At 50.7% G+C, this 23,332-nt stretch overlaps 1 protein-coding gene across 1 annotated transcript; it reads left to right on the forward strand.

Moving 5' to 3' along the window:
• The first annotated feature begins 3,824 nt into the window (after nucleotides 1–3,824).
• On the forward strand, nucleotides 3,825–12,514 carry MATN1 (matrilin 1). The gene is made up of 8 exons (XM_049774836.1): nucleotides 3,825–3,918; nucleotides 5,537–5,883; nucleotides 8,039–8,261; nucleotides 9,363–9,488; nucleotides 10,107–10,523; nucleotides 11,033–11,185; nucleotides 11,864–11,944; nucleotides 12,465–12,514. The coding sequence occupies exons 1-8, from the start codon at nucleotides 3,825–3,827 to the stop codon at nucleotides 12,512–12,514; spliced, it is 1,491 nt and encodes a 496-aa protein (XP_049630793.1).
• The last annotated feature ends 10,818 nt before the right edge of the window (nucleotides 12,515–23,332 follow it).

Raw genomic sequence — 23,332 nt, forward strand, 5'->3', positions numbered from 1 at the left:
ATTAGCCCCTTTATGCATGTTCCCCCCCCCCCCCCACGAGCTCGGCCCTTTTTGAATATACAGTTCCTGATTGTGATTCCTGGAGAGCAACATTTCCTGTGTTAGGCACACAAATATTTATTTTCTATTCTCAATATATATATATATATATCTGAACTTCCTGGTCTCCTCCTGAAAAGCCCTTGCTCCCCTATGGAATGTTCAAGCTGCCTTTCTGGGGAGCCCATCTCTGTTCCTAAAAATGTCCCTTTGCACATTTCTGTGGCTCCACTAATGAGCAGAGAAGTGACCCAGAAAAGGCGGCTGTGTTCTGCAGACCAGCCCATAGAACTGCCATTTAGAGCTGGAACTGAAAGAACTGTTTCATGTGGCTCAGAGGCTGCCTTGGCCAAGGGGGTTGTGTCCTAAACTTGGGGCTTGGTGGAATCCGCTCACCTTCTGCAGGATCCCCTGTGGGAGGAGGGGCTTCTGGATCTCTCTCAACACAGAGCCCCTATCTGATCCTGTTTGATTCATGCAGAGTTGAACTAGCTCATCATGAATTCCCTTCTTTGCACTTGTTTCTTCATTTGCTCACCCAGTGCCACACTGGGTGCCCAGTGATTTAGCAGGCAGAATCAGCTCCAGAGGTGCCTGCTTAGAATACTTAGAACATTTTGAAAAGTGATGAGACAGCCATGACCATGACTTGCAGTGTCTTTGGAGATAGGGATTACATGTAAATGGTTAATAGGAAAGAAATCAGCTTTTTAGAATTGAGAAGGACTATGAATAATGAATAGAACTTTAATGGGAAAACTTCTAGTTCAGGGGAAATGCTTTCAATCTCCTTGCTTTTTGTAACAGGCAAAAGGGAATGAGGTCTGGGTTCTAGACCTCAATGGCTTTGTCCCTGAATTGGCTGGTAAGCCAGGCAGGTTAGGAACTTCTTGGCCTTAGTTTTCTGATCTGACAAATGGGCCAACATGCTCTAATCCATTGACCTTACAGATTCATTGGGAGAATGAAGGAAAGTGTCAGAGTGACAGCTATGTCATGAGTGAGAGGATGCCGGTTATCCTTCTTGTTGAAGATCATTGAAATATTGATTGGGTTAGTTGTGGCCAGTTCTAAACCACTTTTTAGAAAATGACTGCAACTCCTTTGGCAGAGGCATGATTTAGAGAGTGAAATGTGCAGGTCTTAAGTGTTAATAACCAGACCCTCTGTGGTCCTCAAACTATGGCTTGCGGGCCACATATTGTATTTGTATCTGTTTTGTTTCTTCATTGCAAAATAAGATACATGCAGTGTGCATAAAAATTTGTTCATAAGTTTTGTTTTTTTTGGTTTTTTTTTGGGGGGGGGCCACACCCGGCGGTGCTCAGGGGTTACTCCTGGCTGTCTGCTCAGAAATAGCTCCTGGCAGGCACGGGGGACCAGATGGGACACCGGGATTCGAACCAACCACCTTTGGTCCTGGATTGGCTGCTTGCAAGGCAAACACCGCTGTGCTATCTCTCCGGGCCCAAGTTTTGTTTTTATTATAGTCACACCCTCCAATGGTCTGAGGGACAGTGAACTGGCCCCCTGTTTAAAAAGTTTGAGGACCCCTGATAGAAAGATGATAGTCCTTCAATTTTCCACTCTGTCCTCTTGTTGTCTATCCCATGGACCCAGTGAGCTGCCATTTTTAAAAAATATTAAAAAAAAAAACGCTGAGGCTCACAGTGAGGTTAAGTAATCAGTTTCAGGTCACGTAGATGGTCTTTCAAAGAAATGGATTTGAACCTGAATCTTACAGACTGGCAAAATGCTCTTCCTGATCTGCCCCATCAAACACCGTCAACATATGCAGATGTAGAAACCATTTCTCAGTATGTTCTCTTCTGCATGAGTTTGATTTTATCTCCTCTGTGCAGGGCACAGGCTAGGTAGGCCAGGATGAAAAGATCAATCAGCTGAGCATGTGTCTCTCATGGGTGAGAAATATAATACCCAGAAGCATTGGGAAGAGGCCTATGTGAGGGAAGTGAGGGAGATGTGGGCATGAAGAACAGTATTAGCCTACATTCAAACAGTGAAAGAATTGGCTGAACCAGAAGCAGTACCTTAGCCTGGCCAAGGAACTTCAGAGCTCTGTGTGTGTTGTCATTAACTTGTGTAAGGTCACATGGGTAGTTTGTAGCAAACCAGGTCATGTGGCTTTCAAATCTGGCTCTTCCCATGCCTCATCACATGATCATTGCATCATATTCTTTATGCAGTCTTAAAATTGGTTTATAACAAAATTTTTGCACAATTATTACATGGTCATAATTAAGTTCCCACACTACTCCAAGGTCAACAGAGCAGCAGCGTGATCACCAGGGTTGCATATTTGTCTTATTATGCATTGCAAACTGTGAGACTATCAGTGTGCGTCAACATATCCTTAAAGGCCACTTGCATTACTTCTACATTGAGGAATGATATATTAAGGCCCTCTTGGAAACTAAGGCCCATCCTTGGAACAATTGTGATGATTAAAGTTAGAAACTACAGGAAATAATCTTTGAAGACAAGATTGTAAAAGGCAAGAATTTTAGATGCAGTAGATGGGATGAAAGGCCATAAAGCAAACACATGTTCTATGAGAGGTGCTTGAGGATATTCCTCAGCTAACAAACCAACCAGAAGGGTCAGATTGGTGGACACAGAAAATGAAATTCTCCAAGTCTGTACTTCGTGGTACTGTAGTAAATTTTCTCAAGTGTAATACAGAGTATATAAATCAATAGCTACTATTGTGTTAACTTTGTTTGTTTTGTTTTGTGTTTTTGGCCACACCCAGTAGTGCTTAGGGGTTACTTCTGGCTCTGAGCTCAGAAATTATCCCTGGCAGGCTCCATGGACCATATGGGATGCTGGGGATCCAACCATGTTCGGCTACGTGCAAGGCAAATGCTCTATCCTCTGTACTATTGCTTAAGCTCTACATTATTTTTTTCAAACCAGAAAAATGTGGCTAAATGGTCACAAAGAAGTAGTGTGTGTCAATTTGGATGATTCTATTTTAATCTATATTTACAAACGTTCCCTTTAATAATCATTGCTTTTTAAGTTATATAGGCAAATTAAAAATAATATTTTTATAAAATTATCTTACACCCCCCCCCTTTTTTTTTGGAAAGGAAATTGGGCATTAAAAACTGTGACTATGAGGCGGTGAGGTGGTGGAATCTGGCAGCCCTCATCTCTCCTGCTTGCTAAAGTCCGTGCTACTTCGGTCATGACCCTGAAGGGCTGTGAGCCAGGGGGAAGGAAGGGCATTCTTGGCATCTGCCCAGTCTGCAAAGGCCCAAGAATCTAGGTGCAGCTGGAGAACATGGCGTGAGAGGAAAGGCAGGGGCCAACCCAGGAGCACCACAAGGAGGTGTTCCAGCAGGAAACTGGCATTGGTTCTGCAGGTGGGAGAGGAGTTAGGCAGGGGATGAGGCTGCTGGACTCAGGTTTGCTTGGCTTTGAAGAGGCAGACTCAGTCCATGATGGCTCCAGCCCTGGAGGCGCCTCTCACCCCCCACCTGAGAGTCCCTGGGTTCCAGCTGCAGCTCTGGTTGCTTCTGTAGGCAAAGGAGCCCTTGTGGTCAGTGGAGTCTCTGGAGCCCAGGCGGGGTATCTCCCTCCCTCTCTCTCTCACACACACATACCTCCATTCAAACCTGGCCCCACCTCTGCTCAGGGACTGGGGGCCAGGGTGGGCTGGCCCCTGTGCATGAGGGGGCGGGCAGGAGTGAGGTTGATAAGACCCGGCTGCTGCATGCCCCATACTTCACCGTGTGGCTGCTGCCTTGGCTGCCAGAACCATGTGGGCTCTCTCTCATGCAAACCTCCCTCTCTGGGGGCTGCTGCTGCTGATCTGGGCCCCATGCATACTTGGCCTCGAACCCCAGGCCAGAGGTGAGGGGGCCCTATGTGAGGTGGGGGACCCTGTCTGACAACTCAGGGTGATGGAATGTCGCTGAGCTAGGTAGAGGCTGAGAGATGGAAAGAGAGACTGGCAGCAGCTGGAGGGCACAGGAGCAGACAGATGAGGGATACTGGGAGGGGGTGTAGAAAAAGGGACAGGGGTCCTGTTTGGGGACAGTGCTGAGGCCTCTTTTGGACTCCCAGTTGTTACAGAGGTCTCCCTATGGCTTCCCAGACACCCCAGCATGCTGCCTTGGGGTCAAAGAGCAGAGTCTACAGAGATCCAGTAAGTTGTATGTGCGTGTGTGTGTGTGTGTGTGTGTGTGTGTGTGTATGTTTGTGTGTGTGCATGAGGGTAGGTGGGTGAATGAGTGCAGAGCTGACTAGCTCTCCTCTCAGTCCCTCCAGCACATTGAGTAGGATTCCCTAGGAACTCCAGTTATACCTAACCCACCCCACAGTTTAACCTGAGGCTAAGGGTCCTCACAAGCCCATTTCTCCTGCTGGATAGGGAAATGAGACTGAGAGGAAAGCTGCTCATGCTATGAGCCTGCTCAGGGCTCCCTGGCTGCCATCTACCACTCTAAGGTAGAGCTATATTGTCTTTGCTGTTCTGGCCTCATTTGTAGATTTTGGGGAAAGGAGGGACCCAGCTGTAAGAGGTTTCTAAGGTCCCTTCAGGAACTCTCACACTTGGTTCAGAGGCTGGGGGGGCTGGGGGTCCTTGAACAGAGGAAAAACAAATTCTACCAGGGAAGTTACCTAGCGTCACAGGACTGAGAGGGGACTTGAATCAGCTCCTGCACTTCCCAGCATGCTGCTGACTCAAAGAATAGATGGAAAGAGATTGCTCTCTTGGGTAGAGGTTGTCCGCGGGTGTGTGTGTCCTTCTGGTTAGTTTGGAGGTGGCCACTGGGAATTGTTCTGTTGGTTGCCCTGGGTCTCATGCCCTGAGCTGCATAGTCACTGTAGTGAACCACTTTTTTTATTGTTGATTTTTGGGCTACACGTGACAGCACTCAGGGGTTACTCCTGGCTCTGGCTCAGAAATTATTCCTGGCAGGGACCATATGGGATACCGGGGATCGAATTGGGTGGTCATGTGCAAGGCAAATCTCCTATTCACTGTGCTATCTCCCCCTCACCCCATCTGTGACTCACTTTGATTTCAGGATGAAAATTGTGTTGGCAGCCCTGGGGTGGGAAGATCCTTAGGCCCCATGACCCGACATGATGCCCTTAGCCCAGCCAGGAGGGGAAAGCTCTTACTGCTTAGGGAGTCCCTGGGCTGAAACCAGATATGCTGTTTGAAGGCTGAGGCCTTTTGCAACTCTTGCTTGCCCAGTGGTGCCCTCCACATCCCTGTGAGGAGAGGATCCTCAGCTCATTCGAGGAGGAAATAGGCTCAGAGGGGTGCAGAGGCTCAGAGCTCCTTTAGGGCTGAGCCACGGACCTTGGACAAAGGACTACTTGTGTCCCCAAATTCTGGCCAACGATTTGGGCCAGTGACTCAAGGCTGGTCCGCTGGTCCTGAACCCGAGTTACTCCTAATGTTTGACTTCTTTAGCACCTAACCTGACCCTTGTCCCTCCCACCCGATCCTTCCCAGGACACCTCTGCAGAACCCGGCCCACGGACCTGATGTTTGTGGTGGACAGCTCCCGCAGCGTGCGGCCAGTGGAGTTTGAGAAGGTGAAGGTGTTCCTGTCGCAGGTCATCGAGGCACTTGACGTGGGGCCCAATGCCACGCGGGTCGGTGTGGTCAACTACGCGAGCACCGTGAAGCAGGAGTTCCCGTTGAGTGCCCATGGCTCCAAGGCAGCACTGCTGCAGGCTGTGCACCGCATCCGGCCGCTGTCCACCGGAACCATGACCGGCCTGGCCATCCAGTTCGCCATCACCAAGGCCCTCAGCCAAGCTGAGGGCGGCCGCGCCAGGTCCCCCCACATAAGCAAGGTACGTGCATGGTCCTGCGGAGTTCCTGCTGGAAGGTGTTGCTGACAGCTTTGTTTCCTTTGCCAGGTGGGCATCTCGGCATCTCAGAGCTGGAGGCAGACCTGAGGTGGAGAGAGGGCAGACATGGGGCTCTAACCAATGTCTTTGCCAGCCTCGGATCCCAGGGGAGAATTGGTTGGACTCAATCCCTGCTCTCCCCTTGGCGTGGTGTTTTGCAGGAGAGTGGGAAGTCAGCCAGGTGGCCCTGGGCTGAGTAAGATCATAACACTGTGTCCTCCCTGCTCTGGGTTCATTCCTCCACTTCAGCCCACCTGGATAAGATGCTACTTTTCATCATGCCTTGGTTTCCTCCCTTGGAATAGTGTGTGTGTGTGTGTTTGTGTGTGTATGTGTGTGTGTGTGTGTCTGTGTCTGTGTCTGTGTGTGTGTGTGACTTCGTTCCTTCTCACAAGGTAGTCAGGAGAACTCAGGGGACACCAAACTCAGTCCAGCACAACTCCTGACTGAGGAACACCAGTGACAGTAGCCAAATGGCATTACAAGGGTCAGCCAACAGCTCTGTAGGCAGGTTCATCCTTGGGACAGTCAGGGGCCATCCCCACCCACTCTCAAAAGCACTGACTTACGAGAGTTGAAAGAGGTTTCATGAGAGTTGGGGATGAGGTTCTGGGTACTTAAGTGACTGGCTCAGCTGATATGTGGTATGCCTGTTCCTACAGAAAATAGCAGAGGTCACAGCCACCACAACCTGAGGCTTTTCCTCAGACAGTTTGTTGGTCCTGGGAGTGCTTGCAGATATACTGACATGCAGATGTCAGGGCCATGTAGTGGCCCTTGGTGACTCTCATAAAGAGAAGGGGAAAGGGATGGCGATGGCCTTTGCAGCAGTCACTTTTTCAGAATTGATTGGGTCACTCAGATCAGGCCAGTGGCTGAGGTGAGTGGAAGAGGACAGCACATGCTACAGGAGTCTGCAGCACTCAGCAGACATCAGATCCTCAAACAGAAATTTACTTATGGGAACTTCTATGGGAGGGATCCAAGATGGGTGGCAGAAGGACCATGGGAAGATGCAGGCAGCAGGGAAAGTCTGACAAACTCAGTGCCAAGGGCCTCCATAGAGGATGAGAGCTGCAGGCCCTTCTTCCCTACCCGTGACACCAAGACAACTCTACTTGTCTTGAAGAGCCCTACTCTTCCTTAGAAGCTGCAGGAGGGAATCTCCACAAACCCCTTCTCCAGGGGAAGAGCTGTAGGCTAAGGAGTGCCCACTCTGGTGGAGCTGCCTGTCAAACTCAGCACCTCAACTGCAGGTATCCCAGTCTGTTTGGAGCCAGTACCAAGAGAGGGCCTGGAAGTTGAGCCCCACACTTAGGCATAGATAAGAGCACCGGGTTCAGACTCAGATTCTCCCAGATACAGAGCAGGAAGACCTTGTGGGAGGGCTGGGCAGTACCTTCCTCCCTGAGATCCCTGGCAAGGAGCATCCTGGGAATACAGGGAGAAAAGGCGACATCTTCCTGACTTCCCTTGCCAGTTCTCAGTTTTTTTTTTTTGTGGGGGGGGGGGCACACCCGGCGGTGCTCAGGGGCTACTCCTGGCTGTCTGCTCAGAAATAGCTCCTGGCAGGCATGGGGCACCATATGGGACACCGGGATTCGAACCAACCACCTTTGGTCCTGGATCTGCTGCTTGCAAGGCAAAGGCCGCTGTGCTATCTCTCCGGGCCCCACAGAATAGCTTTTTATAATCCAGCCTCTGCTTCCCTCTGCTGGCTAAGAGCAGAGCTGCAGGGGTGGGATGCATAGGTTTGCAGGGCGAGTCTGCGGGGCCCTAATGACTAGAGGGTAGACGTGGCCTTTTCTCAGAGATCTCAGAGCTGCGGGACAGAGGGAGGAGACCTCTGGAGACATTAGCTAGTCGGATGGAAGAACACCACCATGTCTTTTTCAGTCCGAGTCAAACTCTTCTGCTAGCCGGATGGGGGAAGAACTCAGGCGGGAAGGCCCAGATCTAACTACTGCTGTGACCTGGGCAGTCACAACCTCTCTGGCTGTGCCAGTCTAGGCTCTCCAAGACTCACTGGAGGTCTGTTGCCCAGGACCAACGTGGGGAGAGAGGGCTGACTCATCACTCTCTCCTCCTCATGCCGCAGGTGGTCATCGTGGTGACGGACGGGAGGCCCCAGGACAGCGTGCGGGACGTGTCCGCCCAGGCTCGGGCCAATGGCATCGAGCTGTTTGCAATCGGTGTGGGTCGCGTGGACAAGGCCACTCTGCGACAGATCGCCAGCGAGCCCCAGGACGAGCACGTGGACTACGTGGAGAGCTACAATGTCATCGAGAAGCTGTCCAAGAAATTCCAGGAGGCCTTCTGCTGTGCGCTGGACGGCAGCTGGGGCTGGAGGGTGGAGGGTTACCGGGCAGGGCTGAGGGTCCGAAGGGGGCAGGACCTGGGGCTGGGCTGAGAGTCCGTGAGGGGCAGGGCCTGGAGGCAGAATCTGAGCTGGGCCGGGATGTGGATGAGATCGAGCCTGGTTTGGGATAGGGTTGGGTGGGGCCGTGGCTTTACTGGAGTTCCTGAGAGTCAGTATGTGGGTGGGAAGGGTGGATCAGGGGGACCTTGCACAGGTCTGGGCAGGGGTGGGCTTGAGGGGTCATTGTCTGGGAGATGCTGATTAGGTCCTGGCAGAGTCAGAGTTCCTAGCAGGGTCTGGCCCAGTAAGGAAACAGCACTGGAAACTGTGCATTGGGTGCAAGGTTGGAAGTAGAGATTGGGCTATGTTGAGTTAGGTTTAGCGCTGAGCAGTGTGCCAGAGCAGGGTCGGGCACCCAGTGAAGCAAAGATCTAAATACCCACAAGAGCTTGTATACCAAGGTAGGAATTGGATTCCAAGTCTACTGTGATGCTAGAGGCTCTGAGCACCTGGGCACTGGACTGACTAAGAGCCATTGCAGAGGGAGGTGGGTCTGGAGGGATGGTGACTACCCATCTTCTTTAAACGTGGCTTGTGCAGAGGGCTGGAGAGATAATATGGCAGATAAGGTGCTTGTCTGCTCACAGACACTCCATCTAGTCCCTTGAGCAGCACCAAGAGTAATTCCTGAGTGCAGAATCAGGAGTAACCAGCCCTGATCACCGCTGCGGTGTGGACTCAAAACACATGGTCTTAAGGGAGCTCTAAAGATGGCCTGTGCTGTGTTAATGGAGTCATTGATCCAGGGTGTGATACCAGTCTCAGTATCAGATAAAGTGCCATGTGCTATTTTCTTTGCTGTTCTAGAGACATGTCCCTTCGACCCTTACCTTTTAAGCAGAAAGTTTTATATAGCAGTTTTTATCAACTTCTTTAGGGATTTCAGCCTTGGTGTCTTGATTTAGGCTTTGGGGCCTGGAGACTGTTGGGGGTGCTAAGTTTCCCTGAGGTTAGGATCTCTTCTAGCCTGTGATTGTGAGAAGTGCTGTCTTGTGTTCTACAGTGGTGTCAGACCTGTGTGCTACTGGAGATCACGACTGCGAGCAGGTGTGTGTCAGCTCCCCAGGCTCCTACACCTGTGCGTGCCGAGAGGGCTTCACCTTGAACAGTGATGGCAAGACCTGCAATGGTCAGTGGGTTGGACACAGGCAAGCCCAGGGAGAATGGGGAGGGAAGAGGCAGGGTCTTGATTACTCCCCAGGAATTTACCCAGATTTCAGTGCACTTTGCCTCTGAACCACTCTGCAAAGATGCCTTTCTAGAAGTTGGTGTCTGCAGAAAGCCTCTATGATTTTGGTTCTTCTCTCAATCTCTCTTTTAATTTTAATTTAATTTTAACCCAGCTGTGCTCAGGGTTTACCCTTAGATTTATGCTCAGGGATCACTTTCGGCTGTGCTCAGGGGACCATGTATGGTGCAGGAGTTGAACCCAGTTAGCTGTGTGCAAGGCAAGCACCTTAACTTCTGTATAATCTCACTGGCCCTACTGTGTCCCTATGAAGAAATAAGGAGCCACATGGTTTGTGTTCAAGTCTCAATGCCCCCATATTTGAGCTGTGTGATTTAACAGCTTTGGGATAATCTGCTATAAAGTTAGCCAGTAACTTTGACTTTGAAAAGAGGGGTTTGAGGGCAAAAGGGGCTGCTCCCCAGCACAGAGCTGGGCATGTCATGGGCCCCAAGCCCAGTGAGCAGCAGGGTTTTATGAACCTCAAGCTTCTTTTTGTGGACTTCTCTCCCTTCCCAGTGTGCACTGGTGGTGGCAGCAGCTCAGCCACGGACCTGGTCTTTCTCATTGATGGATCCAAGAGCGTGAGGCCAGAGAACTTTGAGCTGGTGAAGAAGTTCATCAACCAGATCGTGGATACACTGGATGTGTCGGACAAGCTGGCTCAGGTGGGGCTGGTGCAGTACTCCAGCTCTGTGCGCCAGGAGTTCCCTCTGGGCCGCTTCCACACCAAGAAGGACATCAAGGCAGCAGTGCGCAGCATGTCATACATGGAGAAAGGCACCATGACAGGGGCCGCCCTCAAGTATCTCATTGACAATTCCTTCACTGTGTCCAGTGGTGCCAGGCCTGGGGCCCAGAAGGTGGGCATTGTCTTCACTGATGGTCGGAGCCAGGACTACATTAATGATGCAGCTAAGAAGGCCAAGGACCTTGGTAGGTACTGACTGCCTAGATTCTAAACACCCTGGCTGATGTGACACGTGGCACAGCCCAACTTCATGTCTATTCTCATAAGATTTGTTAAGCTGGTTTGTACAACTCTTTCTTAAATTGGTGACAAGACCGAGCTCCTCACAACAGTGTGTGACTTGTTTTGATAGACCCTTTGTAGGTGGAGCATGGAATTGTTGAATGTTCCCAAGTGCATATTAATGGTTTTGGAAGGCAATCTTGTATTGGGACAAGCCTACATCTGCTTTGTCACCTGTTAAATAAGGTAATAATAATCACAAGATAGATGATAAGTGATACCAGCAAACTCTCAGGAAAAGAAGTCAGAAAGTCGAATGTGATTTCCATGTCTTTGACCTAAATACTGTGCTTGCAATTCCAAGGAGCTGCCACCAGGAGGTATCTGGTTTTGGAAGGCTGGTTTTGCCAGAGGGCTCTTCAGTGGCTCTTGGCTCCCAAGGCCACTCCTCCCTGTTTTATTCCTTTGGCAGGCTTTAGGATGTTTGCTGTGGGCGTGGGCAATGCTGTGGAGGATGAGCTAAGAGAGATTGCCTCAGAGCCTGTGGCAGAGCACTACTTCTACACTGCAGATTTTAGGACCATCAACCAGATTGGCAAGAAGTTGCAGAAGAAGATCTGTGTGGGTGAGTGTGGTCAGTGTCTGCATCAATGGCAGGTTGGGGTGGACCCATCCTGGAGTGGGATTTTGGTGGCATCAGGAGTATGGAATCTGGAGGTGGCCTGGTTGACAAGACCAGCAGACACAGGGCATGTTTATGGCAAGGATAGATGTGCTCAGTGTTGTTGGAATATTAAATCTTTAATCCTATTTGTCTGAGTATCATTCCCATGTTAGATGGATCAGAGTGATGGGGTGGTTTGAACCCTGACATCTCCCTGATCTAAACAGCTGTCTGTAAGGAACATGGGCCCAGAACCAGGCATGCCTGAAGTTTGCCTCTTTGCTTGGACACTGTTGGCCACAAAAAACAAGAATTTTACTTCTCTGGGTTTGTACTTGTAAAATGTAAGATTAAGCTGCAGACACTGAGATGACAGAGCATAAGGTGCAAATGAAAAGGATGGTGTTTGCATTTTATTTTTTTCAGCCCGTGCATTGGCCACTTGCCTGGTAGCTAAGACAGGAATTCTCAGGACAACTCTCAAGAGTGACCCTCTTTATTCCTCTTGGGTGCTCTGTTTCAGAGATCTCTGCTCCTGGACCTCATTAGCCCCCAAACTCCATGGTCCTCAACCTGGTCAGTGACTACCCCGTGTCCACTCACTGTTCCCATTTTTCTCTCTGTTTCCTTTTGTTCCAGAGGAGGACCCTTGTGCCTGTGAGTCCATTGTCAAATTTCAGGGCAAAGTGGAGGAGCTGCTGCAGGCGCTGACCAGGAAACATATCCTTTCCCAGAGGCCACTTGGGTAGGGCAGGGAGGTTAGGGTAAAAGTACATGATACAGGGGAAGGAGGGGAACAGGAGAGGGAAATTGTGCCTCCTTGAGTTCAGCAGGAGGACTGGTGACAGCTTGGGCGCTGGCCTGTTCCAAGGAAAGAGAAAGTAGAGAAACTGAGAAGCCTAGACTGAACACGCCCCTCACAGGTTCCTAGACATTTTCAGAAAGTCACAGTGCTCCCATGGACTCCTCCTCCCTCAGGACTCAGGGGAATGACCCAGACCACCACCAGCCTCTGTGGTGGAGCTCTGCACAGGGTGTGTGCAGGCAGGCACTTGCTCACAGTAATGGGGTTTGAGGTTGGGGTGGGGCACACACTGGTGTGAACACATGTGGGGGTGAGAGAAAGGAAGATCTGGAAAAGGGGTCTGGAGAAAGCAGGAAGTGAAGTTCAGGGTGGTGGCGACCTCACGCCTGCTACTCTGGCCTGCTGGCAATGCTGGCTCCTTAACTGCATGCCCACTGGAAGCTGTGAGTAAGCGGCTGGCGGTCCTGGAGAACAGAGTCATCTAAGGCAACTGTCCCCACCAGTGTCCACCACCTCACCCCCATTTCTGCCCTGCACAGTTGAGGAGTTCTGCGTGTGTCCCCTTGAGTCCCACATGTAGCACTGCTCTGCCCGTTACTGAGAGGGTTGGGTGAGCCAGGGTCCTGGGGACCTATCCCCTTTCCCCTCCCTCTTTCCCCTGTACCTCTTGCCCCTGTCCGTGTGTGTGTGTGTGTGTGTGTGTGTGTGTGTGTGTGTGTTTGTGTGCTTACACATACATGTATGTGTATCTAGGCACAGGGATGCTTGTATGGGAGTGAGAACATAAGGGTGCAAATGAAAAGGATGGTGTTTGCATTTTATTTTTTTTCAATCGAAAGCCTAATATATTCCCTTTTTTTTTTTTTCTTAGTTGACCTTTCTTGATTGTAAGTGCTGTGAACTCTTTTTTGATGAATCCTGTCTTTGGGAGAACAATTAAACATGATTTAAGAGGAGCACTGTCTGCATGCTTCTTTGGGGGAGTGGAGAAAGTTTCCGTGAGGCTGGGGGTAGTGAGATAATTGGGGTGGCAGCAGAGATGCCAGGGGTATAACCACCTCCCATTCTGGCCTTTCAGCCACCAATGCTTTGATGTGATCTTGTTTCTTCATCCTAGGGTTTCCAGAAGAGGCATGTTGCAGATGGGAAGGTGGGAGTGGGAGGGCAGAGCAGCAACACCACAAGACACCAGAAGAACCAGTCGGGAGGAGGGCGACAGAGCAGTGCTTGGTGGTTCCTGAGTTCACTGCTCCATGTACATAGCCATTACCTGCAGTGCCTCCACATTGGGCAGTGGGAGGTGCTGGGCATAGGTATGGCTGTTGAGTGACAGTGAGGACAGTGGCTTCCAAATTGCAGTGCTTCCAGGAGTGGCATACTTCAGTCACACACAGTTGGGCAGTGTCACTGGAGGTGACACACGTTGGCTGTAGTTTTTGGGACTCCAGGGGGCAGTGCTGCTGGGCTGGGGGATGGTGAGGGTCTAAATGAGTCCTTGAGGTGCAGACAGGAGGGCTACCCCTGAGTCACCTAGGACTCCTTTTATTTGTTATTGTAGAATTAAAGCAGCTTTGTCTTATAATGTTTGACAGGTTCAGGTGCAGTTTTGAAAATCAGCACCTGCTCTTCCTTAAGTTCTCCCAGAATCCCGGGGTTCAGATATTACGATAGAGCTGACTCCTTGTATCCCTGGGGGTGATATTCTGAAAGACTGGTTTAATGGGTCCTCTGACTAGATTCACATGAAAAAGTCTGTAAAGTTTTCAAGAAAATCCTAAGGGGAGAGTTGGAAGTGGCAGAACCACATCTGAGCCCAGCCCAGCTTCATAGACAGCTGGGCCATCGCAGCCACCCCCTGGCACATAGGATGCCCCTGTCCTCCACTTTCACAAGCTCTTTCTGGGTCTGGGTCCTAAGGATGCTGGTCATTTCCCTCCTGTGGCCTTGCTTCCTTTCTTCTGAGACAATCCCTGCCTCCTGCCCTGTGTCCCAGACCTGTCATCTGGGTGCAGCTGATGGATGTGGCTGAATACGCAGACTGAGGCAGGCCACTAAGTCTTTCGTGGGAATTAGGTCGAGGTGGGGATTCTGCTTATCCAGCAGGCAGGGTTTTATCTTCTTCCAGGTGTGTCCAAGGGCAGAGACAGGACCTCACCGCCCTCAGGAAAAAAAAAGAAGTGACATTTCCTGGCCAGCTGGTAGCTTTCTAGTCCTGGGCTAAGTCAATTATGTACCGATTATAACACATCACTCCAGTACCTAAGACAAACCTTTGGCTATCGCAGCTCTGTGGGCTGCATGGTGGGTGGTTCTGTCCTTTGTGTCATCAGCTGGGTCTCAGCTGCAGCACAGTGTGACCCATTCACTCTCTTTGAGAGTCTGCTGCAAAGAGTTCTCAGGAAAGCAAACACAGAGGGTGTGTGCATGTGCACATTTGTGTGTGTATGCACACATGTGTGTGTGTGTGTGGGCATACACACACACATGCTTGGAATTTAGCCATTTGGAAGGAGGTTGGAGACTGAGGTCCGGTCTTTCCCATTAACAATATTCCTGGAATTATGTGGCAGGAACACTGGGGGAGAAGCTGTGAACCAGCCACCAGCAGCCAGCCCCAGGCTGGGGTCAGAAAGGTTAGCTAGGGTTCTTGGTTGCTTGTGACCCAGAAGCTACACAATCAGCAAAGCCCACAGGCATTGTCTGTCTACTCTTTTTGTTGTTGGTCTGGGGCTACACCTTTCAGTGCTCAGTGTTTTCTACTGGCTCTATTCTCAGGAATTATTCCCTAGGGATCTTGGGAGACCATATCTGGTGCTGGAAACCAATCCAGCTTGGTGGCATGCAAGGCAAGTGCCCTGCCTGCTGTATAGTCCCCACTCTATCCACTGGGGACCCACTTTATCCATTGCCTCGGCTCTCCACTGTGAGGACCTCCACCCAGGAGACCCCTCCTGGTGCCCTGGCATTCCCAGAATTCAGACCCCAGGTTCCAGCCCTGAGCATTGCCATGGCCAGGATGATGTGAGGCCCTGCTGGGCGAGGCTAATGCCTGAGAAGGCTAAGTTATGGCTCCTGCAGGAGGGAGCCTGGGAACTGGGTATACAGAACCAACCAAGCAGGGTCTCTCTCTGGGAGACTCTGGACCTTGTGCTCTCTGAGGGGCTCCCATATCACAGGGCTCCCAGAAGGGGAGTCAGCTTCTGTGGGGCCTTTCGAACCCATTAACTTATCTCAATTCCCTCCACCCACAGTTGCTCTGAGTCCTGTGATCCATCCTCTGTTCCACTCCTGCAGACTAACAGGAGGTTAAAAACACCTCCTAGAAAGAGAGAAAAGTGCCTTTCCCCAGGCAGCCTTGCTCGAGCCAGAGCTAGACATCAGGCAGCCAGGCATCAGGGGCAGGCAGGTGACAAGTGGTGCTGTAACCGATAGTTTTGTTTTCCTGATGATTGTGTAGATAAACAGGACTAAAGTAATTAGGATTTCTTTTTCTTCCCTTTCTCAGGCCGTGAACACAATGGGAGTCTCTGGGTCCCCAGAGATTTGGTTCCTGGGTTTCAATAGGAGGTTTGTCTTTGCAAATAGAGTTCATTAATGGATTTACAAGGGAAAGAAGAGGGCACAGTGCTTCAGGGGATTGTTCTGCATCTCCTCTTTTAATTATACCCCTTTCTCCTGGACTAGTACTTTGTAAAAATGGGGGCAGGGGATGGGAAGGTGCAGGCATCCATCTGTTGCAAATGCGAGTGCAATTACCACCACAGGAATGGGGTGCTTCTCTAGCTTTCTGTACTCTGAGAGCTACCATGTGGTTGCAGCTTGGAGGTTCACCCCTGATGCTGTTCATGGGTATGGCAGCTCCTGTTCAGTGGTTCCGGTCAATGGAATTGAGCTAACCCTCCACAGTCTCACTGTTTTTGACCAACTCTAGGTGCTGGATGATAGATACAGTCTTAATACAAACGTCTCAGTGACTGTTTTCATATGTTTGTTTCACCAGCGTGGCTGGGTGCTACATGTCACCCGGTCCTGTGGGCAGTGCTGGGCCCTTTCCTGGCTCTTCCCAAGTACACACGACTTTTGGTATTTCTCACTGATTATGACCATGGCAGCTCCCTGATTCTTAGTACGTGCTGCACACTGCTACTGGACAATCTGTGACAGCATAGACAATCCCATACAGACGCTTGCTCTAGGCACTCTATGGTTTGGCTGCTACACAGGCCTGGGGACTGCAAAATTTCCCTGATTCCCACCACTGTTGGTTGCTATGTGGGTGACCCTGTTTCCTCTTCTGTGAAGTGGACTCCTGGGAAACCGAGATCTTGGACCTTGGGGTTCTGGGATCTTAGAAGGGCTGGAATCTCATCTTGGGCTGCTGTGGAGAAGTCTGGCCATCAGATGGCAGCATTGATCCAGGAATGAGGGTCTATTTGTTGGCGTGGGGTAAGTGGGTGGTTGGTTAGCTGTGGTTCTGGGAGCTGCACTGGTTGAGTGTCCCCTTCCTCAGACACACAAAGGCATCAAGGGGACAGAGGCCTTCCTCCAGGGGCAACCACTGTCCCCAGAGGTGTCACTATGTACCAGCCTGGCCAATTTTCCAGCCTCTGGGAGGGTCCTGGGTGGAGAGTCCAGAGTTTTTTTTTTTTCTGAACCAGGGCTGCTGGTGAAGATGGATTGAATGCTTTGCAGGAGGCCCGGGTAAAATTTCTGTCACAGCATAGTCTCTTGAGTCTCCTGAGCACAGCCAGATATGTGACCCCCCCACCCCCAAAAGTGTCCATCAACATTTTACAGGTCCTGTAAAGTAAGTCAGAGCCATGAACTTGCAGCAGAAGTTCCATGACAGGAGCATAGACTGCCCAACATGACCCTGGGCTTTCTTTGGGGTTTTGTCCTCCTCAGGATCTCTTCAGCTTGGCCACTGCTTGCATCCCATCCACAGGTCTGTGGCTGTCACCCCGTACTCAAGGCTGGTAGGGCTGCTCAGGGAGCTTCAGACTCTGAGTCTCGGACCCTCCCTAGTACTCTCCTGTCTTAGTTCCCGTGGAAGTCCTTGGCCTGCTGATAGCCAGTACCTCCCTGCTGCTTAGCTGTGGGTGAACGGTGCCAGGAATTGGCTCTCAAATCTAGGGATTTTTTTTCCAGAGGGCAGGCCAGGACCCCTTCAGCTGCCATCCTGTGCCCTCTACAAGGCTGAGTCTGGGCACAGTGGTGAGACAGGGACCCCAGGAGGAGAATCTGCTGCTATACTTAACTGAGTTGGAGAAGCTACCAAAACATGGAGGGGTGGATCTATGAGTCTGGAAGAGAGTCCAAAGGTCCAGCCTGGTTCTTCTCATGACTGAGGGACTTTAGGCAGGTTTCTTTACCTCCACGAGACTCAGTTTCCTCACCTATAATGTGGGGTGAGCAGTAGAACAGTGCCCCTGTGTGAGGGATCAATGGGAATGAGAGAGGGAGCTGACATGGACTTAACAGGGTCAGCATCCTGTACTGTGGGGGCTGGTGGATTTAGTATTTAGTATTTTAGCCTCAGCATCCTGGTTATCATCAGGGCTGTTCTGGCTGGAGGAATGAAGACCTTCACCATGGAGGGGCTGGGAGCTCGTGTCACCAACCTCAGCACAGTGCCAGGTAAGCAACCACCACCCCTCTGGGAGCATCTTGTTTTTACCCACAGCTCAGCCAGGCAGGCATGGGGAGATGGTCAACATGGTCACCCTGGAGCAGTGAAAGCCTTTGGGGGGTCTGACATTTTTGTTTGTGGGCTGAGACCAGGAGATCCACTCCCCAGGGCCATGAGTAATGAGAAGCTAGTCAAATTCACAGGCAGGCAGAGCTTCATTCTGTTTGAGACTTAGTCTTTCCACAGGGTGAAGAACTGTTGACAGAATTTGGAGCAATCTTGGCTATTCTGGATAATCTGAGTGTCAGGTTTGTTTTCTTTGACATGGATGTTCATCTATTATCCATCCATCTATCCATCCATCCATTCATCCATCCAACCAACCTTGCATTCATCCATCCATCCATCCATTTATCCATCCATTCATCCAACCTTCTATTCTATTCATTCATCTGTCCATCTGTCATTCATTAGTCATTCAATCTTCCTTCCCTCCTTCCCTTCCTTCCTTCCTTCCTTCCTTCCTTCCTTCCTTCCTTCCTTCCTTCCTTCCTTCCTTCCTTCCTTCCTTTCCTTCCTTCCTTCCCTCCTTCCTTCCTTCCTTCCTTCCCTCCTTCCTTCCCTCCTTTCTTCCCTCCTTTCTTCCCTCCCTCCCTCCTTCCTTCCTTCCTTTCCTTCCTTCCTTCCTTCCTTCCTTCCTTCCTTCCTTCCTTCCTTCCTTCCTTTCCTTCCTTCCTTCCTTCCTTCCTTCCTTCCCTCCCTCCTTCCTTCCATCCTTCCTTCCCTCCTTCCTTCCCTCCTTTCTTCCCTCCTTTCTTCCCTCCCTCCCTCCTTCCTTCCTTCCTTCCTTCCTTCCTTCCTTCCTTCCTTCCTTCCTTCCTTCCTTCCTTCCTTCCTTCCTTCCTTCCTTCCTTCCTTCCTTCCTTCCTTCCCTCCCTCCCTCCTTCCTTCCTTCCTTCCTTCCTTCCTTCCTTCCTTCCTTCCTTCCTTCCTTCCTTCCTTCCTTCCTTCCTTCCTTCCTCCTTCCTTCCTTCCTTCCTTCCTTCCTTCCTTCCCTCCTTCCTTCCTTCCTTCCCTCCTTCCTTCCCTCCTTTCTTCCCTCCTTTCTTCCCTCCTTTCTTCCCTCCCCCCCTCCTTCCTTCCTTCCTTCCTTCCTTCCTTCCTTCCTTCCTTCCTTCCTTCCTTCCTTCCTTCCTTCCTTCCTTCCTTCCTTCCTTCCTTCCTTCCTTCCCTCCTTCCCTCCTTCCTTCCCTCCTTCCTTCCTTCCTTCCCTCCTTCCTTCCCTCCTTCCTTCTTCCTTCCTTCCTTCCTTCCTTTCCTCCTTCCTTCCCTCCCTCCTTCCTTCCCTCCTTCCTTCCCTCCTTCCTTCCCTCCTTCCTTCCTTCCTTCCTTCCTTCCTTCCTTCCTTCCTTCCTTCCTTCCTTCCTTCCTTCCCTCCTTCCTTCCCTCCCTCCCTCCTTCCTTCCTTCCTTCCTTCCTTCCTTCCTTCCTTCCTTCCTTCCTTCCTTCCTTCCTTCCTTCCTTCCTTCCTTCCTTCCTTTTCTCCTTTCCTCCCTCCCCCCTTTCTTCCTTTTCTCTCCTCCCTCCCTCCCACCTCCCTCCCTCCCACCTCCCTCCTTCCCTCCTTCCTTCCTTCCCTCCTTCCTTCCCTCCTTCCGTCCTTCCCTCCCTCCTTCCTTCCTTCCCTCCCTCCCTCCTTCCTTCCTTCCTTCCTTCCTTCCTTCCTTCCTTCCTTCCTTCCTTCCTTCCTTCCTTCCTTCCTTCCTCCCTCCTTCCTTCCTCCCTCCCTCCTTCCTCCCTCCCTCCTTCCTTCCTCCTTCCTTCCTTCCTTCCTCCCTTCCTCCCTCCTTCCTTCCTCCCTCCCTCCTTCCTCCCTCCCTCCCTCCTTCCTCCCTCCCTCCCTCCCTCCCTCCCTCCTTCCTTCCTTCCTTCCTTCCTTCCTTCCTTCCTTCCTTCCTTCCTTCCTTCCTTCCTTCCTTCCTTCCTTCCTTCCTTCCTTCCTTTCTTCCTTCCTTCCTTCCTTCCTTCCTTCCTTCCTTCCTTCCTTCCTTCCTTCCTTCCTTCCTTCCTTCCTCCCTCCCTCCCTCCCTCCCTCCCTCCCTTATTGACCCATCCATCCATTTTTTTATCTTATACATGTGATGAAGCACCTACCCTGTGCCAGGTACTGTGGTACAGAAAACCCTTAATGACTCAGCTGAGGTCCCACTTCATGGTACCTGTGAAAAGCCAAGAAGCCAGCATGGAGCACCCATCATCATGAGGTGTGAGGGTGAGTGAGGAGGAGCAACAGCTGCTGTGGCCCTGCCAAGGATCCCTATCAGGAAGGAAGCCATGAACATGACCAGCAGAATCCAGCCTGCAGGAGAGAGTCAGTGAGGGTCTCTGGTGATACTGTCCTGGTGGGGGCTGACTCTCTTGGAGGTACAGAGGGTATGCTCTCTTCTGATATTAGGACCTGAGTTATTGGCCCCTACAGCCCCAAACCAGGAGCCTCTAAGTGAGAAGAGGCCCAACAGGTGAGCTGGCTCTGAGATGCAGCCTCTTCTGCAGCCCTCACTTCACCCCCATCTCTACTATTGCAGCCAGCAGGGGGCTCTCTTTCTCTCTCTCTCTCTCCTTTGTTTTTATTTTTGTTTTCCTGGCAGTGCTTTAGTTATTCCTAGGGGCCAGGGTTATAGTATAGCAGATAGAGCGTTTGCCTTGCATGTGGCTTACCAGGATTTGATCCTTGGCATCCCATATGGTCCCTTGAGCCTGCCAGGAGTGATTTCTGAGTGCAGAGCCAGGAATAACCCCTGAGCACCACCAAGTGTGGCCCCAAAAACAAAAACAAACAAAAATTTACTCCTGACTCCATGCTCAGAGGACCAGAGGTAGTGGGGATGAGTCTAGGTCTGCTGAGCTCTCTCTCAGTTCCTTCTGATAGAGTCTGTGACCTGAAGGCCCAGGGCTCTCAGAGGCAATTCACTGCAGTTGGGATCACACTGAGCTCCAGGGAGTCTGGCCTCCCTGTTTCTAGGCTGATTCTTCTCCCTGCGTCCTTTGTCTCCAACATACTCACCTTTGCACTGCCCCCAGTTTGAGTTGTGTCCCTCTTGCATCTGCCCTGCAGTGTACTGCCCTCCTGATGTCAGTCTCTCCTCTGCTATCCCCTGCCAGCTTGTTACCTGCCAGGACAAAATGTCTCACCGCAGAAATGTCTCCATCTGTCCCACCTCTTTCTTCCTGGCCCATTCTTCCCTCAACCACCTGGAAGAGGAGAATGTGAAGAACAAGTTTCACAGACAAGACAGAGACAAAGCACCAGAGCTGGATGCTGGAGGAAGGTCTGTCCTGCCTTGGCACTAGGTAGGTACAAGGCTACTGTTCACATCCAGCCAGAGAGGGGCTGGCCTGGCCAGGACACTCTAGCCATGCCTGAGGATGAAGGATGTAGACTATGGGGACCCCTTATCTGAATGACTCCCCATCTGTTCATATTCAATCCTCTGCATGTGAGGTCTGGACTTCAACCTATTTACCTGTTCCTGTCCCCAACTTTATGACAAGTTCTACTGGGTTCCACCTCCCAGCCACCCTCTGCCATGGGCTACCAGAATCTTACCTCCTTGCTGAGGTTGGAATGGTTGGCACTGTGGGGTGCCCAGGAGAACTGACCTCAGAGATGGTCTCTGCCCAGATCCCAGCCTCTGCCTCCTGACTGCCACTTCCCCTTTCTGCACAATTCTTTCTAGGAAAAATTCAGCCACATCCGCAGGTCAGAGTTGCTAAGTGCACGACCTACGTGAGCAGCGAGGATAGGAGGAATGGGTGAGGGCTGAGTAGGATGCATGCAGGATGCATGAAAGTGGGCACCCAGCTCCTGGCATTTAGAGCTGCCCGTTGGGCTTGGAACACTCTAATGAAGCTCATATAGCTTCCCAGGAGCAGAACCAACAACACCTGCCTGGGGCTTATCAAATACCTCTTGCTAACTGGGCTTTTGAGGTTTTCTAAGCCCAAACAATCATAGGGAAGTGCATGAGTAAGTATCTGTGATGAACTTACCTGATTATGCCAGGTGGAAAACCAATGGGGGGGGGGGGGAGAGGGAGGAGAGAGGGGAGGGAGAGAGGGAGAGAGAGAGAAAGAGAGAAAGAGAGAAAGAGAAAGAAAATTCAAGGGTTAGTGCGTTTCCTTGTTTGATTTCCTGGTTTGATCTCTGACCTTACTGTCCCCAAAGTACCAGCAGGAACTATAGCCCCTCACCTAGCACAGCTAGCCCCTGAGCATCATCAGGTGTGGTCCAAATCCCCCTTAATAAAAGAGAGCCCCAGTGTGCATGCACACACACACACACACACACACACACACACACACACACACACACACAGAGTCTCTACTGGCAGATTAACCTGGCTCAGGTGGATGCTTGTCAGCTTTCATGGCTCTGCATCCTTGAAGAGAGGCTGGGGTGAGCCAGGTGAGACTGAGGAACAGGGGAGAGTGGGAACTCCCAGGGACTCCACTTAGTGCTGAGACAATCAGTGGAACCACTTTTTTCCCCTAAAGATACTGAATATAAGAAGCCCAGGTTCTTCCCATGTTTCCCAGGCAGCTGGGGCTTTTTCAAATCTGTCAGCACCATTCATAGCATCTGAGCGGCCCAGAGTCCCAGAATTAGCACATCTTTCATAGTCTCAAAGATACATTTTATAGAATTGTTGAATTGCAGGATCTGAGCATCTTGGCTTTTTACTGAATCCTAGAATTAGAGGATCACAGATGCAATCATGGGCTCACAAGTACCACAGAACCTTCAGATTTAGGAATCTCTACAAAAGACTTGGAACAACAGAGAATCAGAGAGTCAGCTCTGAGCTGAAATAGAAATCTTGGAATCAGGGTATTAGCAGAGAATATGACCTTAGTCTAACTCCCTCTTGTCCTATAGAAAATTCTCTTCACTGTCTGATCTCTTTTAGGGACAGGCTGCTTGTTACCTGCCAGGACAAAATGTCTCACTACAGACCATATATATATATATGTATATGTATGTATATGTATATATAGCTACATATATTTATATCTGTCCTTCTATTCTCTTCTTGCCCCATCTCTGCCTTTCTTTATCCACCTGGAAGAGGTGTGTGGAACAAGTTTCACAGATGAGGCAGAGACATAACTACCTCCTGACTAATGTACACAATGCTTGAGAGCATGGTCTGAGAAAGGTGTTGGCCATGACAGTTGTCACCAACAGCCACTACCTCTTTCTAGGCTTTGCCTGGACACAACAAGCCCCTACAGCCTGCCTGCCTTCAGGTCACCTGGCCAGCTGCAGAGACTCCTGACTCAGCATGTTGAACCCTCTGCAAACTGGCAAAGGGAGATGTTCTTCCAGCCAGATTTCTGCCAACAAGAAGATGGCTTGATGGTGAAGCCAGCACCATTTGACAACAGGAGCAGAGTTCAGAGTTTTGGATGTCTATTGGGATGGGGGCAAGAGGAAAAGCCTGGTTTTCCCAATGAGCATCAGGCTTGGGACCAACTCAAAACAGAGCTGAAGTGTAGATTCTGGGTATACTACCTAGTTGAGAGTCCCAGCTGTGCACCCTATGTGTTTTGCATCCCACAGCTCCTCAGGACCCCTAGATCCCCAATCTGCTTTCTCTCCGACTGAATGGGTCAG

Source organism: Suncus etruscus, chromosome 6 (assembly GCF_024139225.1).
Source record: "Suncus etruscus isolate mSunEtr1 chromosome 6, mSunEtr1.pri.cur, whole genome shotgun sequence".
NCBI classification, from domain to species: Eukaryota; Metazoa; Chordata; class Mammalia; order Eulipotyphla; family Soricidae; genus Suncus; species Suncus etruscus.